General features: G+C 41.3%; 1 protein-coding gene and 1 pseudogene across 1 annotated transcript; both read right to left on the bottom strand.

Annotated features, from left to right (window-relative positions):
• Window positions 1–3088: 3088 nt before the first annotated feature.
• On the bottom strand, window positions 3089–11361 carry LOC121553157 (toll-like receptor 8). The gene is made up of 2 exons (XM_041866105.2): window positions 11190–11361; window positions 3089–7392 (listed from the first exon to the last, which is right to left on the bottom strand). Exons 1-2 carry the CDS (start codon window positions 11190–11192, stop codon window positions 4288–4290), a joined length of 3108 nt encoding a protein of 1035 aa, XP_041722039.1. The 5' UTR covers window positions 11193–11361; the 3' UTR covers window positions 3089–4287.
• Window positions 11362–11751: 390 nt separating this feature from the next.
• LOC121548451 lies at window positions 11752–16709 on the bottom strand (annotated as a pseudogene).
• Between the last annotated feature and the right edge of the window lie 248 nt (window positions 16710–16957).

The following is a 16957-nucleotide window of genomic DNA, read 5'->3' on the forward strand; positions in this document are numbered from 1 at the left end:
ATCTTGGCAAAGGAGAAATGCTCGCTAACAGCGATGTAAGCAAATTTGTACACATTTGTAAGAAAAGCTTTTTGTGCGTATGGAACATTTCGGGGATGTTTAATTTCAGCTCATGAAACATGGAACCAACACTTTACCTGTTGCGTTGTAGTTTTTGTTCAGTGTGTTTGACAACGCGTTGTAGTTTTTGTTCAGTGTATTTGACAACACTGTAAGTCAGCAGCACCCATCTTTCTGGTGCTGTATTTTATCAGGCTACTCATATCTCACACCAGAATCTGTGTGTGTGGTGGGTGTGGGATAGCTTGCATGGGAAGACTGCATTCCCTCCTCCACACTGAGACAGTAGTCTTGCCCAAGGTAGTAGGAGGACGCTATGACAGCGGAGGGGGAGCCTTTCATTGTGTCTACGTCAGCTGGCTGTCTGAAATAGCTGCATCACAGCTGGAGGCAGAGTGGGGGCTCCTGTTCTTCTGAACTGAGTGAACAATGGCCCGGTGCAGCTGAGAGGAAGGAAGATGTCCTGTGCAGGGCTGATCTGGGATGGACTCTATACTGGACTGGACTTGACTAAGATGGGCTAGAGCAATCTGGGGCAGAGGCTATAGCTTCCCTGGGCTGAGCCAATCTGTGTTGGGTTTTACTGTGATGTGTTATGCCACTGTGGGGGGGCTCAGGATGTTCCTGACTTATCCAAAGAGGATATGGACTCCACCATACGCCCAGATCAGAGCATGACATGTACTTCTGGCCTGAATCATGGTGGGGGTGGTTTAATGAGATAAGAGCTTGATGAGGGCAGACTGTCTTTAAGGACAACATTACAACAGCTTGTAGTCTGCCTGAGTTGATTAGTCAAAAGTCCCATAAATGCAGATATGGCTATACACATTTACACTGTTTTGTACAGTGCATTTAACCTCCCATGGGGAGTTGTGACATCGGAAAGTGCCTGTGTGCCCTATACTAAACATGATTTGACCTGGTATACGAGGTCAATAAGGGACTTGTATTCAATGGAAACATCCAGTACTTCACAATTAAGTTAACATGTCCCAATTCCAGCCCAACAGATGGACTGGAGGCAGAAGATTTCTGGTGTACTCCAATGCCAAAGGGTGCATTGTTTTGCGTGGGCAGACCGGCAATTTGCAGTAATGATTGCCATGGGTGCTTTTCTAGGTCAGTTGGCGGGTGCACTGTGCCAGCACAGGCAATGTCTGCTCATCGTAGTGCGCTAAAGCCCACCAGTCAATCCACATCCCAGTCTACCACAACAGCTAGGCAAAACATTGCTTGGATTCTGGCTGTTGTGATTACTCAGCCTTTTGATGCAACGAGATTCCAGTATTCCAAAATGATATCCCCAATTTACATGGTCTAGACACACTTGACTAATGTGCAGAGTTGTACAAAACAAATTTATGAGATACACAACGTCAACAGACTGGAAACTAGTTTAAGCGTATTCAAAATGTATGAAAATAACCTACGTCACCAAAAAACTTTTATTTTTTATTTGCATATCAAAACAAACTTGTGCATTCCAAGAATTGAACTTATACAAAACAACTTGAACAAGTAAAACAAAAACACTGCTTGATTTGAAAGCATTTCACAGGTTGCCAGAAGCTGAACTACACGTCAGAAGTGTGGGTCCCCGGGTTGGGCTGATCCATCACACCCTTCCTCTTCCCTTCACAACCACAAGTGGCTGGAAGTCAGGGACAGGTGACAGCGCACTGAAGTGAGTAGACACATCTTCCTAGTCAAAGACTGCCAGTCAGTAGTTTTCTTTCAGACTTGAAGTAAAAAAAATAAGAGGGAGGGGTTCTGGGGAGGGGGCTGTACAGTCATTGCTTTTGTTCAATCACAATGCAACTTAGGTTTTGGGTTACACAGTTATAGAGCTAAGAGGTGAAAAAGGCAATGCTTGTGGAATGTACAGTGCATAGCAGAGGCTTGGGCTTCATGCTGTTGCTTGCTTCTCCTGTTCGATGGCTGCAATGAAGAGAAAAGTTGTTTTAGTGTCTGTATGCAGAAGTGTATAACTGGGCAATTTGTTAGTAAGGTAAACACAATTTCACAAATGATAAGTGCCATTAAGTAGAATGAACCAATCTTACTTTCTTTGGTGGGCAAGGGGTTTTTCTCTTGCGTCTCGGTCTTCTTCAACTTTGTCTTGTCGAAGTTGGAGACTTCAGCGAGATCTGGCTTGTCAGACATGTTTGCAGAGGATCTGGTCAAAGATAAAACAAATCGTTTTCAATGTGAATGAAAAAGCAGCAAAGTGATTTATTCCAGATAGGTACATATGAAACCAGGCCTTTAACATCTTTTTTTGCATAGTTTCCATCATATGCTACTCTTAATAGGCCCATCTATTCTAACAAACCCCTTCAAAAGCAGACCGAACGAGAAATCAACTACAGCACATGGGGATGAAATGTCAGGGCAAGCATTCCACATAAAAGTCCAGTATTGCTTTTATAAAAGTAAACGCAAATTGTATTAAGGCGTTTATTCCAAGAGCAAGTGTTCTCATTATCGGCGATAAGACTAGAGAAAATAATTGTGCCATTCTGTGCGAGCCGACTGCAGGCAGGCTGAGGCAGAAGAACCACCGCCCTGCTTCGCAGAATCTCAAAACACAGGTTGAAGCAGAAGTGGAGTCGACCTTTCAAACATTTGCAACTTCGCTGTCATATTGGCATTGTAGCACTGCCTAAACCCCATTATATTTTACGCAGTATTTGACGAGTCGACATTACATCCACGCTACATATTGACATGATAGGCCTACGTTCCAACTACACTCAAAGAGAGTAGGTTCAGCATCTTGCCTGAGACTACTGGGTTACCCATTTAAATGTATACAACATGCCATTGAAAAAGGCTTTATCAACATATAAAAACACAAGTTGCATCCTTTATTGCATTAGGGTTTTATGCCCCATTGCAGCGGTTCGACCCTTTGTAGCCTAGCTTAACATCAGAGTAACATATTGCAGTGCTGTAAAGTAACTCAGAAAAACAGGCTATGCAAGCCTTATGACAATAGATAATGTGTTTGCGCACTCACCTGAGTTATACTGGCTACTGACTCGTCTCAATCCCGATGGCGCAAAGAACGAATGAAGGCGCGTAGGTCAAGCAAGGTCTATTATACTCTGGAATATGCAAATGTTGAACATGACGTCACGTCCCTTCACCCTCGAGCTCATCTTGGTTTGAAAAATATATATATATATATATATATATATATATTACATCAATCTTTACAAGCGAGCAAGCATAAATAATAGTTATGCTTTTATTGGTTTAACGTATTGGACAATTTGTTTTAATCTGATTTGATATTAGAGCATTGCGCTGCCAACCCAAACCAGTCCACGGTCACCGCCTAAGTAACTCTTCCTGATTGTCTCAATGATGACATCCTGTGGATTTACACAGTATTACATCAGGTGGTAACGCTGGCTTTATTGGGTTGCATTAGAAACATAGACCTGCCTGTTTGTAGGCTATGCAACCGTACAATGCTACAGATCCCAAAGTCATTGATTACATTTAGATAATGCATTTTCAATGATCATAAGGCACCTTGATGATGTGACTGTATAGTTCAATGTATTGTATCAGTCTACATTTACAAGAGATTCCCTAAACAATGTTTTGAAATTGTGATCTTTTGAAATGATGATAAATATAATAAAATAGTGTGTTGTAACAATACCGGTTCAATTCAATCACTGTAGGCTATAGTTTTCTAAGTAAAATAAAGAAAGAAAGAAGTGCCACTGACAGGCTAGCACCATAGCCACAGATTCACATCCCCATCTGAGCCTAAAGAAACAGGAACTTAGGACTAGTTCACTTCCTGTTATCATGTAAAGACATATGTCCATAGACTGACTGCTCCAAGTAATGATTTAAAAAAATCATATTGACAAAAACAAACAGAAAAATACAGTTATATTTCATTACAACCATCTACTACCAATAGACAGCATAACACTGGAAACTGAAAAACTGAACCACAACTATAATGCACAGTTAGTGCTGGTGGCCATAGTGTTTGGCATTAGAACAATGAATAGCACAATGATTTACATATTGTTGATTTCAGATGTACAGTACCATCCATATTGTTCAGTGCAGAGTTAGACACACTGATATAGTCAGAGTCAGAGCTTGTAAAAGGTATCGCAGTTTGTGTGTGAAACTGCTCAGTCTATTTGTGTGAGAAAGATACTTTCCTCTTGAGTCTCTGGTCTGGACTGTGCTCTACTTGTTGGTGAAGTACCTGGAGTAGATCTTGTTGTACATCAACTGGTTGTCTAACCTGACCGCGTTCCTTAGGTACTGCCAGAACCAGGTCTCTGCAGCTGCAGTCTGGGGCCACTCTAGAACACTCCTCCCACACAGACGCCGCCGCAGAAGGAGGAAGTGAGAGTGCTGCAGCACGGGTTCCAGGAGAATCAACACAATCACATCCATGTTCTCATCCAGCAACCTCTGGTGGGCCAGGTACACAGCCATCCTGAAGGTCCCAGTCCTGACGTAAGCCTCGGTCAGCACAAAGACGGTCTTGCGGCTCTGTTGGATGCTCTGGAAGAGGTTGTCTATCAGGGGGACCCCGGGGGCCCAGTCTCGCTCCTCCAGACAGAGAGGCAGGTGTCTCTCCCCCCTCTCTTCCAGCTGCACCCGCAAGTGGTTCAGCACCCAGTCTGACACAAACGGGTCTCTGGTGTCGTAGGTAACAAAGGCATCATAGAGATTGTCTGTTGTTGTTGAACTCAAGGAATGGTAGCCCTTCAGCTTTGCCTTCAGATAGTATAGAATATAGGAGGCATCCCAATAAAACATATGTGCTGCCATAGTGATGACCACAGTGAACATGATCAAGGAAGTGGAGAGGGAGTAAATCAGGAAAGCTATGTTGTCCTTGACGCATTCTTTAATGTCAAACAGTATCACTGGTTGGCCTCTTGTTTTGGCTGGCATGTTGCAGGTCACCTCACTGGCCAGTCTGGGGATCTCCACGTCGTTGTTCTCTTCAATCCACAGGATGAACTCTAGTAAATCACAGGTACACTGGAATGGATTACCTTGCAAGGACATGGTTTTCATGTAGTTTTCAGGGCCCGATAGGAAGGTGGTCTCGTTGATGATAGTCAGTTGGTTGTAGCTGAGGTCAAGTATCTGAAGGCTTTGAGCACCCCTAAGAAATCCACCAGAGAGTTGAGAAATCTGATTGTGGCTCAAGTCAAGCATCTGAAGTGTATCTGTGAAGTTTGAGAGATTTGCTGACACATGAAATAAAGAATTGTAGCTTAGATCCAGGACATTCAGTTGTTGGAAATTAGCCAGTTTATCCCAATCGAAATGGTTGAGTGTATTATGACTAATACATAGTTTTTGAAGGGTATATGGTATGTTTTCATAGACTTTTGATGGGATCTTCTCAATGCTGTTAAATGATATATCCAGATAGGTCAAATTCATCAGGTTTTTAAAAAGGCTGTTGTATGAGTCATCCCCCTCTTTCCATAATGTTGCCAACAAATTGTGTTGAAATTGAAGCTCTTTTAAAGATGTGCTTATCATCTGCTTAGTGGTTAATGTAAAAATGTTATTGTGTGACATATTCAATACTTTCAAAGTCGGTAGATTTTTCAAAAAATTCAAATTATGTGTCACACCAGACACTTCAAAATAGTGGCTGTTGTAGCTTAGGTCTAATATTTCGAGTTTCTTTAATTCCTTGAAGGCGTTGTCATAAGCCAGGTCAATCTTGTTAAAGGACAGGTCCAGATATTTTAGGTCTGGTAATGAGGTGAACTCTGTTCCATTCAATGCTGCTGAAAATCCATTTCTTGATAAGTTTAGACATGCAATGTCACCATAGCCCTCAAATTGCTTTGGAGAAATGAAAAATATATTATTTGAACTAAGGACCAGCACTCGACCAGAGATAAAGCATTCTGGCTTCACAAGGTTGTGATTTAATCCGTAAGAAAAGTCCCTTGAATTGGAATAATATCCAGTTAGTGGCGATGTGTACAACACTGAATTTAAGTTGCTTCCTATGCCACAACCTGGGGACTCATTCACTGAAAGTGGATAAAGCCTGTTTTCTGCAAGATATATTACTTTGAGACTTGAGTTTGAGAATTTGCTGAATATGTGGGAATCAGAGCGAACAATAAAGTTAGTTCCGATGTTCAACACTGAAAGATTTCTTAGTTCATAAAGCGGTCTGAGTGTTTCTGAATGAATTTCCCTAAAAACAAAACCCATTATATGTAATGTTGTAAGAGACACCAATTGTGAAAAGTTTTTTGAAAGCTGTAGCGTTTCAGGGTAGGCAAGCAAATCATAATTAAATGACAAATCAATCTTTTCTAGCTTTGGAAGATAGCTAAAAAATGTTCCATTGGTGATTGTATTTGCTAAGTAATTATAAGACAGGAACAGATGTGTAAGATTGTTCAAGCTCTCAAACCAGGAGTTATTGATGAAACGAAGTGAGTTGCCTGCTAGGTGCAGTGTCTGTAACTGTGTAAGACCATGAAATGCATGAGGATGAATATCCAGAGAATCATTAGGACAGGGAACACAAGGATATGGAGCATTGGAGCATCTTGGACAGTTTCCCTGTAATTCCAGGATTTTTAGATGGGTTAGTCCAAGGAAATCATCCTCAGCAATTTGCTGTATCTTGTTTGAATCAAGGTGTAATACTTGTATAGAGCTTGGCAGTCCTTTTGGAACTTGAGTTAAATTATTATAGGCCAACATCAAAACCTTCAAGTTAGTCAATACTGAGAAGGTGCCGTTTCCAATAGTAAAGTCAGTCTCACAAGGATTCCAGTAATAGCAATTTTTGGATAAGTACAGCTCCTTCACATGTTGTATACCGGCGAGGTTGCTCATATTTGAGAAATTGATCTTGTTATTGTCCAGCATGAGTTTATCCAGAATGAGTGGGAGATTTTGAGGAATGTTGATGAGGCCATTGTCATTAAGCCTTAGGTCCTGCAGGTTTGTCAGATTTTTGAAGGCACCTTCAGCTATGTGTGTTTCACCTTTTTTGTTGACACAGTTGAGATTGAGAAGGGTCAGGTTCTCCAGATTAGAAAATGCATCAAGAGATACATTTCTGATGTTGTTTTCTGATAGGTCCAGCACGGTCACATTCCTGGTGATGCCAACAGGTACCTTTTTCAGTCGACGCTCCTCACAATTAAAGATGATGTCATCCGTGGTATTGGTAGTATTGACCGTAACGTCACATGGAAACTGCCGTGGCATCCATGTACATGAGGTAGGTACCAGAAAGTGACATAGGAACAATGGTGCCAACTGTAACCAGCAGGTGGTAGCATCCTGTAAGCAAACAGTAGAAACTTGTGAGTATGGAAATATAATAACTGACTACTTACTTATTGACTTTAACCATTTGTGTGGAGTAGACCTACACTCTCACATTTTATGGCCACTCTATTGCAATAAGGTCATTCTGTTGTAAGTCCTTTATATTGCAACAGATATATGTGTATGCATTGTAGAAACTACTGGGGGCTAGCAAATTGGATTGTCCCACTGGTGATGTGTAGAGGTGTAGTGGCATGTTTTGGGGATTTGGAGATATCTATCTATTATTTTTTATTGCTAGACAGTGAACAAAATATTGTGAACAATATATTGTATGGATCAATAAAAACAAAGAGGGCTATTAAAATAAAATAAAATACGATTATGATGCAGACCTGGGTTCAAATACTATTTCAGGTATTTCAATTACTTTTCAATACATTTCAAAACAACTATTTAGATAACCATTATTTAAAAAAACAAGTACTTGAATTTTGAAATGTATTTGACAATACAATTTGGAAAGTATTGGCATGTATTTATAATGTATTCAAATACATATCATTAGACATATTTGAAAGACAGTATTTTCCCAAAAATATTTGAATTATTTGGATGCATATGAAAATAGTTGTGAATGTATTGTACTTAGTAGTTACATTTGAAATAACAAACAACTTAACATCTATAAGTCTTATTTCATTTTTCTATCACAATATGCAGCCCATACATTACATTGGTGATTTATGAAAGAAGACAAGATGCCATGTTACATTTAAAAAACATCAGGGTTTCAAAAAGCTAGTTGGACATTGAGCAGTGATCTGGTCTGAAGATATGCCCTCTAATGCTGAAAAGCAACTCCACAGCTGCAGAGGATGCTGGGATATGTAGGTACTCAGCAGCAACTCTGCTCAGTGTTGGGTATGTTTGACTGTGTGTATTCCTGAATTTCAGAGGATCAGTAGTTGGTGGAAGATATGGGGGGATGAGGTTTGGAGTACATGCAGCCATGCTTGGTTGTTCCATGAAATTAAACAGTGTGTCCAATCAACTTTTCTTCACTGGTGGTGGTGGCTCACCGTGTGGGACATCCTGTATAGTGCTGTTGAACTTTTTGGCAAGACCATTGATGTCTTCAGTAAGGGCAGCCTTCTCAGTGGCATTGCACTATGCCAGTTAAAGTGTGTATCCAAGACTAAGACAATCTGGTATGGTTTCTTCTGCTCATAAACAGTCAGGCGCTTGTCAACTGCTTGTTTCAGGTTTTTGACAAGCTTTCCATTGTGGAGCAATTAGTTAGATGTTTAGTAATTCCTGTGATGCATGGAATGATGTACAGTGGGGAAAAAAAGTATTTAGTCAGCCACCAATTGTGCAAGTTCTCCCACTTAAAAAGATGAGAGAGGCCTGTCATTTTCATCATAGGTACACGTCAACTATGACAGACAAATAGAGAACTTTTTTTCTCCAGAAAATCACATTGTAGGATTTTTAATGAATTTATTTGCAAATTATGGTGGAAAACAAGTATTTGGTCACCTACAATCAAGCAAGATTTCTGGCTCTCACAGACCTGTAACTTCTTCTTTAAGAGGCTCCTCTGTCCTCCACTCGTTACCTGTATTAATGGCACCTGTTTAAACTTGTTATCAGTATAAAAGACACCTGTCCACAACCTCAAACAGTCACACTCCAAACTCCACTATGGCCAAGACCAAAGAGCTGTCAAAGGACACCAGAAACAAAATTGTAGACCTGCACCAGGCTGGGAAGACTGAATCTGCAATAGGTAAGCAGCTTGGTTTGAAGAAAACTGTGGGAGCAATTATTAGGAAATGGAAGACATACAAGACCACTGATAATCTCCCTCGATCTGGGGCTCCACGCAAGAACGGTGAGCAAAACGGTGAGCAAAAATCCCAGAACCACACGGGGGGACCTAGTGAATGACCTGCAGAGAGCTGGGACCAAAGTAACAAAGCCTACCATCAGTAACACACTACGCCGCCAGGGACTCAAATCCTGCAGTGCCAGACGTGTCCCCCTGCTTAAGCCAGTACATGTCCAGGCCCGTCTGAAGTTTGCTAGAGTGCATTTGGATGATCCAGAAGAGGATTGGGAGAATGTCATATGGTCAGATGAAACCAAAATATAACTTTTTGGTAAAAACTCAACTCGTCATGTTTGGAGGACAAAGAATGCTGAGTTGCATCCAAAGAACACCATACCTACTGTGAAGCAAGGGGGTGGAAACATCATGCTTTGGGGCTGTTTTTCTGCAAAGGGACCAGGACGACTGATCCGTGTAAAGGAAAGAATGAATGGGGCCATGTATCGTGAGATTTTGAGTGAAAACCTCCTTCCATCAGCAAGGGCATTGAAGATGAAATGTGGCTGGGTCTTTCAGCATGACAATGATCCCAAACACACCGCCCGGCAACGAAGGAGTGGCTTCGTAAGAAGCATTTCAAGGTCCTGGAGTGGCCTAGCCAGTCTCCAGATCTCAACCCCATAGAAAATCTTTGGAGGGAGTTGAAAGTCTGTGATGCCCAGCGACAGCCCCAAAACATCACTGCTCTAGAGGAGATCTGCATGGAGGAATGGGCCAAAATACCAGCAACAGTGTGTGAAAACCTTGTGAAGACTTACAGAAAACGTTTGACCTGTGTCATTGCCAACAAAGGGTATATAACAAAGTATTGAGAAACTTTTGTTATTGACCAAATACATATTTTCCACCATAATTTGCAAATAAATTCATTAAAAATCGTCCAATGTGATTTTCTGGATTTTTTTTCCCTCATTTTGTCTGTCATAGTTGACGTGTACCTATGATGAAAATTACAGGCCTCTCTCATCTTTTTAAGTGGGAGAACTTGCACAATTGGTGGCTGACTAAATGCTTTTTTTCCCCACTGTAGCTGTGTGTGACGATGATCCTTGCACGCAATCTGTGGCAACCTCAAACGGGGTTAGAATATCCACAGCATCAGTGCGGACATACTTATTGTGCATGGAAAGCTTGGTGACAGGCAGTGTGTCAAGCTGTTCTTCATCCCCATTGAAAAATGAGCTAATCATTTTCAGTTGAGAGTTCCATCTTGTGACAGTGGCTGGTTGCAGATGATTCTCCCCTTCAAGGAGATCTTGTGCAAATGTTGACTTGCGGTAGTGGGAGACACTGTTGGAGGCTTTGGAAATGGCTGCAGATTAAATCTGCAGATTTAAGGCCATATAAACATGTGCCTTTTTGCCAAATTAATAAATCCAAAGTGTCAGTTGGTGTTAGTCAATTTAAATTAAGGCAAATAACATTGTGAGCAAAATTAGATAATCATATCACTTTAGTAAATAATGTTTTAAAGGTTTGATGACCTTAGATTTGAGCATTTGTGGCCTTCATTTCAGAAAATCCTAATTTACCAAAAATTGCTAATTGGTGTTACTACGCCTACTGGTGGCACAATGCTATCATAATAGTACAAATTAAAGTAATTAAGCTACCATATTAGTTGATTTAGAATGGGAAGATGTATCCACCCACATAGTTTTTCTCCAAAATGCAATGCCCAAATAGCTTTGTGTACTAATTTCAGGATAGTAGTTATCCACTATATGTTTGCCTAGAAGAAGCATTTGTGAATGTAACAATTCAGTATAATGGATGTTAGACTGAATTCTACTTCCCCTATAAATTGTAATTTTGTCACATGATTCATTATACATTTTGCCACTTGAGAAAAGCACATCCTACAAAGTCTTGGTGACCATCTTCAATACTAATAACTGAAATTAATCAAACTTACCATATTATTTACTGTTGATCCCTTGTGAGATTTGGAAATCCTATCAAATAAGTAGTGCCTTGTTGTTGTCCAGATTTAGTTTGAAGTAAGCAAAAAAAGGAAGTTTAATGAAACTGCAAATAGCTGTCTGTCAGGGTGCTTTTATGCATCGCTTTGTTCCCGTATGTAATGACTCAACTCTTCTCTACTCAATCACAAGTGAAGTGCAACTCAAATTCCCCTTGCTGCTACAGTGAGCCAAATGTGTTCAGCAAGTTGTTTGGTTCCCTCAAACAGGTTGACTCTGGGTGCAGTGGCACATATTATTTGGGTTATTATAAATTCTCACCTGATTTGCTTCCCTCTTTCTGAAGGCATTTATTTGAATACTGTTTTACTTTTTTGTGAATTATTATTATTTTATTAATTTGTTAATCTGGTAACACTACTTGAGACATTATATGTCAAAATATGTAAATAGAGTAAACATAATCAGTCAGTATTAAAGTTGTACCAAGTTCTTATCCATATATTGTCATTAAACACAATTACATTTAATGTGTACATCAGAACTGTCCTTCAATCAAAGCATTTACACAATCATTAGCTTACACAATCACAAAAAATGACTATGCTATTGATTCTTAACAGTGCAACATCACTGTATGTTTTCCCTTTTCAAAGAGTCTCCTTGAATAGATTACTGTATTGTTTCTCACTGTCCGTTGCCAGTACACTCCTTAGGCTAAACCAAAAGTATTGCTGTGCCACTCCATCACTGATCGACTATACAACCTTTTCCTGAGTTTCAGGTACTTTGAGTGACTGGGGGCCTTTTCCAGGAAAATCAAGACAATCACATCATCTCTCTCATCCATAAGCCTATGATGGGCCAGGTAGAACGCAGTCTTGAACTCCCCACTCCTGATGTACTTGTTGGTCAGTATGAACACAGTCCTCTTGCTCTGGTGGATGCTCTGGGAGAGGTTGTCGATCAGGGGGCTGCCAGGAATCCAGTCTCGTTCCTCCAGACACAGCTGTAAGGTATGGTCCCACCTGTTTAGCATGTTATTTTAGCATTAATACGTGTCACATATCAGTTTGCAATCAATGTAAAACAATAAAATAAATAAATAAATAAAGCTACATACAAACTTGTTCTCTTTTTTTGCTTTCTTGAGGAGGCAGCTCCAAAATGCAGGTGTTTCAACCTAGCTCAGTGCTTTCTGTGGTGGTGGGGCAGCCAGCGGAAAAAACGGAGCGTAGGGGTTGGTAATGTTCTCTAGTTGCGCCGTGATTGGCTCAGTGTTCTGTCACTCATGGGGACACTACATCACCACAGAATCTATGGGGAGAGCTCGAAAATTGAAGCCCCTTGGGTGCTGCCATAGAGTTACATTAGAAGTGCCCATCCAAGAAGGCTCAAGGTCATTGGCCATAGATAAAATGACGTCAAATCACGTTATATCTACAGTAGCTTTGATTGGACTGATAATGTCAACATCATACTTTCAAAATCTTAGCTAGCAAGCTAGCAGTCATCATCCTGAATCAAGTCGACAATCTACTGGCAAATCCTTTTCAATCCTTGTCATATGTAGAGAAATTATGAAGAGAAATTATAGATAAAATGTATCGGTGCTCATCGGCCATTGGACATAAACATTACACAACAAGTTGGAAATCGCAAATTCAGCAATGATTGGTTTGGAAGGAATCAGTGGCTAACTGCCTGTTATTCAGTGGAGTGGATGTGTAGTCCATGTCTGGGTTTAAGGGTCTCTTTTCCAAGTTTAAAAGGATAAACATTCAACATTGGCCATGCTGTCAATCCAGCATGACTTCTGCCGCTTTCAAAATTCGAAACTGGGAAATCTCAGACATTAGTGAGTTCAAGACAACTGGGAACTCTGAAAAAAAAACGAGCTCCAACTGGGAAAATATGTTTTGAACGGTTATCCAACTCAGGATTCCAAGTCGGGAACTCTGGCCTCTTTCTAGAGCTCCGACCTGAAGATCACTAATTTCATGATTCAACCTTCTTTTTTTCAGAGTTCTCAGTTGTCTTGAAAGCACCATAAATCCAGAGAATGCCAGACTTTGATGACAAAGTTTGATTACAAAATTTGCCCACGAAGGACCCCGCGCCACCTTCCTGTTCAAGTGAGCACAGCACAACAAGGTGAGTCCAAAAATGTATTGTATTCTGCTGCATAAATTATGTAATATGCCAGGGAGATATGTATACTGTAGCTAAGAAAGTAATACTAAGTGTATGCTGTGTAGTAAGCTGTTAGTAGCCCATGTGCCTCACCCTAATAATTTGGTCCCTGTTCCCCTCATAATTTCGCCTACTGTTCTGATTTGGTGGTGCACATGTAGCCAGGGAGAATACTGTAAGAATGGCCCTTAATCGAAATTACGGATTGCCTCTTATCCGCTCGTCGTCCCCTTATGCCATAGTTTGTACATCTCAATTGTCAGTAGAAACCACAAGTCAGTCATATCAGCTATGTTTTTTTAAAAGGCAGTAAATGAGGCTGAATGAACTGTTTCACTGCCAGACAAGGCTCTTCTGATAGCCAGCGTAACAGTGGTAAGGTGTTGGGACTGCTCTTGGGATTCCGCTGTTGGGACAGCTTTATGTAGGCCCTAACAGTTTGTGGGCACCGTTTGTCACCTTTATAGTCCAATTAATGTATTGTTTAGTGTTGTGTTGTGTTGTGTAGTGGCTTTGCTGGCATGCATTTTTATTTTAGTTTGCCCCACCAAGATTTACATACTAAAATCACCACTGGTCCCCGCGGTCTTCCAGCTGAACAAGCAGCTCCTTCAGTACCCACTCAGACACCTCTGGGTCCTTCTTGTCGTACACCACGAAGACGTCGTAGGCAACACTCGGCGAGGACAGGCATCTGTAGCCTTTGATCTTGGCCAGGAGGAAATGGTAGAGGTACCATACCTCCCAGAGGAAGAGGTGGATGGAGATGGAGAGGGTGACAGAGCTGAGCACCAGGGATGTGAGGAGGATGTAGAGGATGATGGACAGGTAGTTGTGCTTGCAGCTGGAGAGCTCTGGAGGAACTGATGATAGTCTATTACCACTGAGATCTAAGACCTGTTAGGACTGAAGTATGATCAGCTTCTCCCAACTAAAAACCTACAGTATGTTGTTGTTGATGTAGAGCTCAGTAGGTTTGTCTGGCAGGCCTCTGAAGACTTGCTGATGAGGGAAGTTGAGGTTGTTGTGAGAGATGTCTAGGACCCTCAGATTAACCAGTTTCCGGAAGTAGTTGATGTACTGTATATCGTATCGCCATCCCTCCACAGCATATCTAAACGGTTACCTTCGAACTCTAACCTTTCCAGAGAAGGGCTTTCCAGCTCTGTGTTGGTGGAGGTGGAAATATTATTATAGTTCATGAGTAAAATCTTCAGATTGGTCAAATTGTTGGTGAAATTCAGCATATGGGTCAAACCCTCAGATTCAAAGTAATGGTTGTTGTGGCTTATGTCTAACATAACTAAACTTCTCAGTGTCACGCCTGTTCCCGCTCCCCTTCCCTGGCGCTTAAGGGCGCCAGGCTACCCATCATTACGCACACCTGTCACCATCGTTACGCGCATCAGTGCTTCATTGGACTCACCTGGACTTCATCACTGCTTAATTACCTCCCCTATATCTTGTCTGTTCCTCAGTTTTATCCCGGTGTCTGCATTGAAGTTGTTTTGTTTTTCTCGTCCAGACGCTGTTCTTGCTTTGTTTCATGTCTATTTATTATAAAATCCTCACCCTGTACTTGCTTCCTGTCTCCCAGCGTCTGTCCTTACACTTAGTTCCTGAAATGCTGAGGAATAGAGATGGTCCAGATGGTTAGATGAGAAGTCAAGATACTTTAAGTTAGTGAGATAAGTGAACTCAGAACCATTTAGACTTCGGCTCATCGCATTTCCAGACAGATTTAGGCATCTAACGTTAGCAAGGTTCAAGAATCTGGAGTGAAGGAAGAATATGTTATTCTTGCTGATGTCCAGTGTTTTTCCAAACTGGCTGCACTGGGCATTAACAAATGAATTCAGTGTCCCGGTCTCCTTGTCCTTGTATTTGTAGCTGCATGCGTACTCATCATATCTAAAATAATGAATCTCTATCACTTCTCCATTGTGGTAGTGCTCAGCACCCGACATTGGGGAGCCATTTAAGGCTTCTCCTCCAGAAAAGTCAACAGAATTACCACTTTAAAAAGGGGATGTTATTTTATTGTCAGATAAATTGATTATTTGGAAGCTTTTGAGCTCCATTAGAATGCTGAGGTTGGTCATTTTGATGAAGTTGGTGCCCAGGTCAATGACCTCGAGGTTCTTTAGAGGAATCAGTGGTCTGATGTCTTCATGGGTCAGTTGTTGAAAGACAAAGTCGCTGAGGCGGAGTACTTTCAGGGATTTCAGGAAGGAGAATGATGATTCAGGTTCAGACTAGTAGCTGGGTACCTCTGCAGCTCGAAGTTAAAAGACAGGACCAATTATTTGAGGATGGTTAGAGCTCGTGGGAAGTTAGCATTTACTATCTATCTAGCTAAAAAGTTGGTTGAGTACTTGCAGCTCTGTACAGTTCTGAAACCACTCCATAAGTACATAGGTGAGGGAGTTACTACTGCAGACGTAGTATCCTCAGTTTGGTCAACGTTTTAAATGCATTTTCATTCATCTGAAGTTGTGAATCGTGAGGGCATGGAACATAAGGAAATGGCGCATTGTAACAGCGTGGGCAGTTTCTGATTAGGTCAACAATCTCCAATTGGGTTAAGTTATGAAAATCTTGTTGTTATAGAGATGCAACTCTCTGAGACTTGTTGGTAATTTTTGGGGAATGTAGGATAGGTTATTTGACTTGAGGGATAGCAGAGTCATGTTACTAAGCTGTAGAAATGCACCCTCCTTAATTTGATAGGAAACATTACATGAGTTACGATAGTAACAATTTTGACCCAAATAAAGAATCTGTTCATTAGTGATGTCAGAGAGGTTCTTTTTTTCAGAATGATATATATTGGATTCACCTCTAGACTGAGCAGAATGAGGTTCAGAGGGAGACACTTTGGGATGCTGGAGACCTGATTCCCATCTAGATACAGAGCCTTCAGATTCCTCAGGTCTTTGAAGGAGTTGTTCTTGATGGTCACATTCTCCGTGCACATGTGGTCCTTGGGGCCGATCTTGATAGGCACAAAGTTGCAGCACATCTCAATCTCCTTGATGTTCTCCAGGCCCTGGAAGGAAGTGGAGTTGATGTAAGGGATGTGGTTGATGGTGAGGGTTAGGTTGGTGGTGTTTCTGGGAATGTCCTTTGGGATCTCCAGGAGCTCTCTCAGTGCAGTCCACGTTGACCACGGGGTCCAGGGTGAAGTCACATGGCAGGGTTTTGGGGTACCAGCCTCCAGCTGCAAGCACGAAGAAGCCCAATAGGCCCAGCAGCATCACCACACACACCTGGAGGGATATACACTCTGTCTTCTGACAGCGGGAATAGGACAGTGTCATTACTAGAGGGGTAATGATAATGAGTTTATTTGCATCATGCCTCTTAAACCACAGGACACAACAAGTCTCAGATTAAAATTCACTGCTGATAAAATATAAAAGTATAGAAACCAATCACTTCTGTTTGCTGGGATTCAAATCAATTGTACATGGCAGTGGCACAGCTCAACAATGCTATTGTAGATGTTGGTTACCATATTAAAAGGCTGTGAGGGAATTAAAAAAACATCTATTGACCTTTCCTATGT

This window comes from Coregonus clupeaformis, chromosome 4 (genome assembly GCF_020615455.1).
Source record: "Coregonus clupeaformis isolate EN_2021a chromosome 4, ASM2061545v1, whole genome shotgun sequence".
In the NCBI taxonomy this organism is placed as follows: domain Eukaryota; kingdom Metazoa; phylum Chordata; class Actinopteri; order Salmoniformes; family Salmonidae; genus Coregonus; species Coregonus clupeaformis.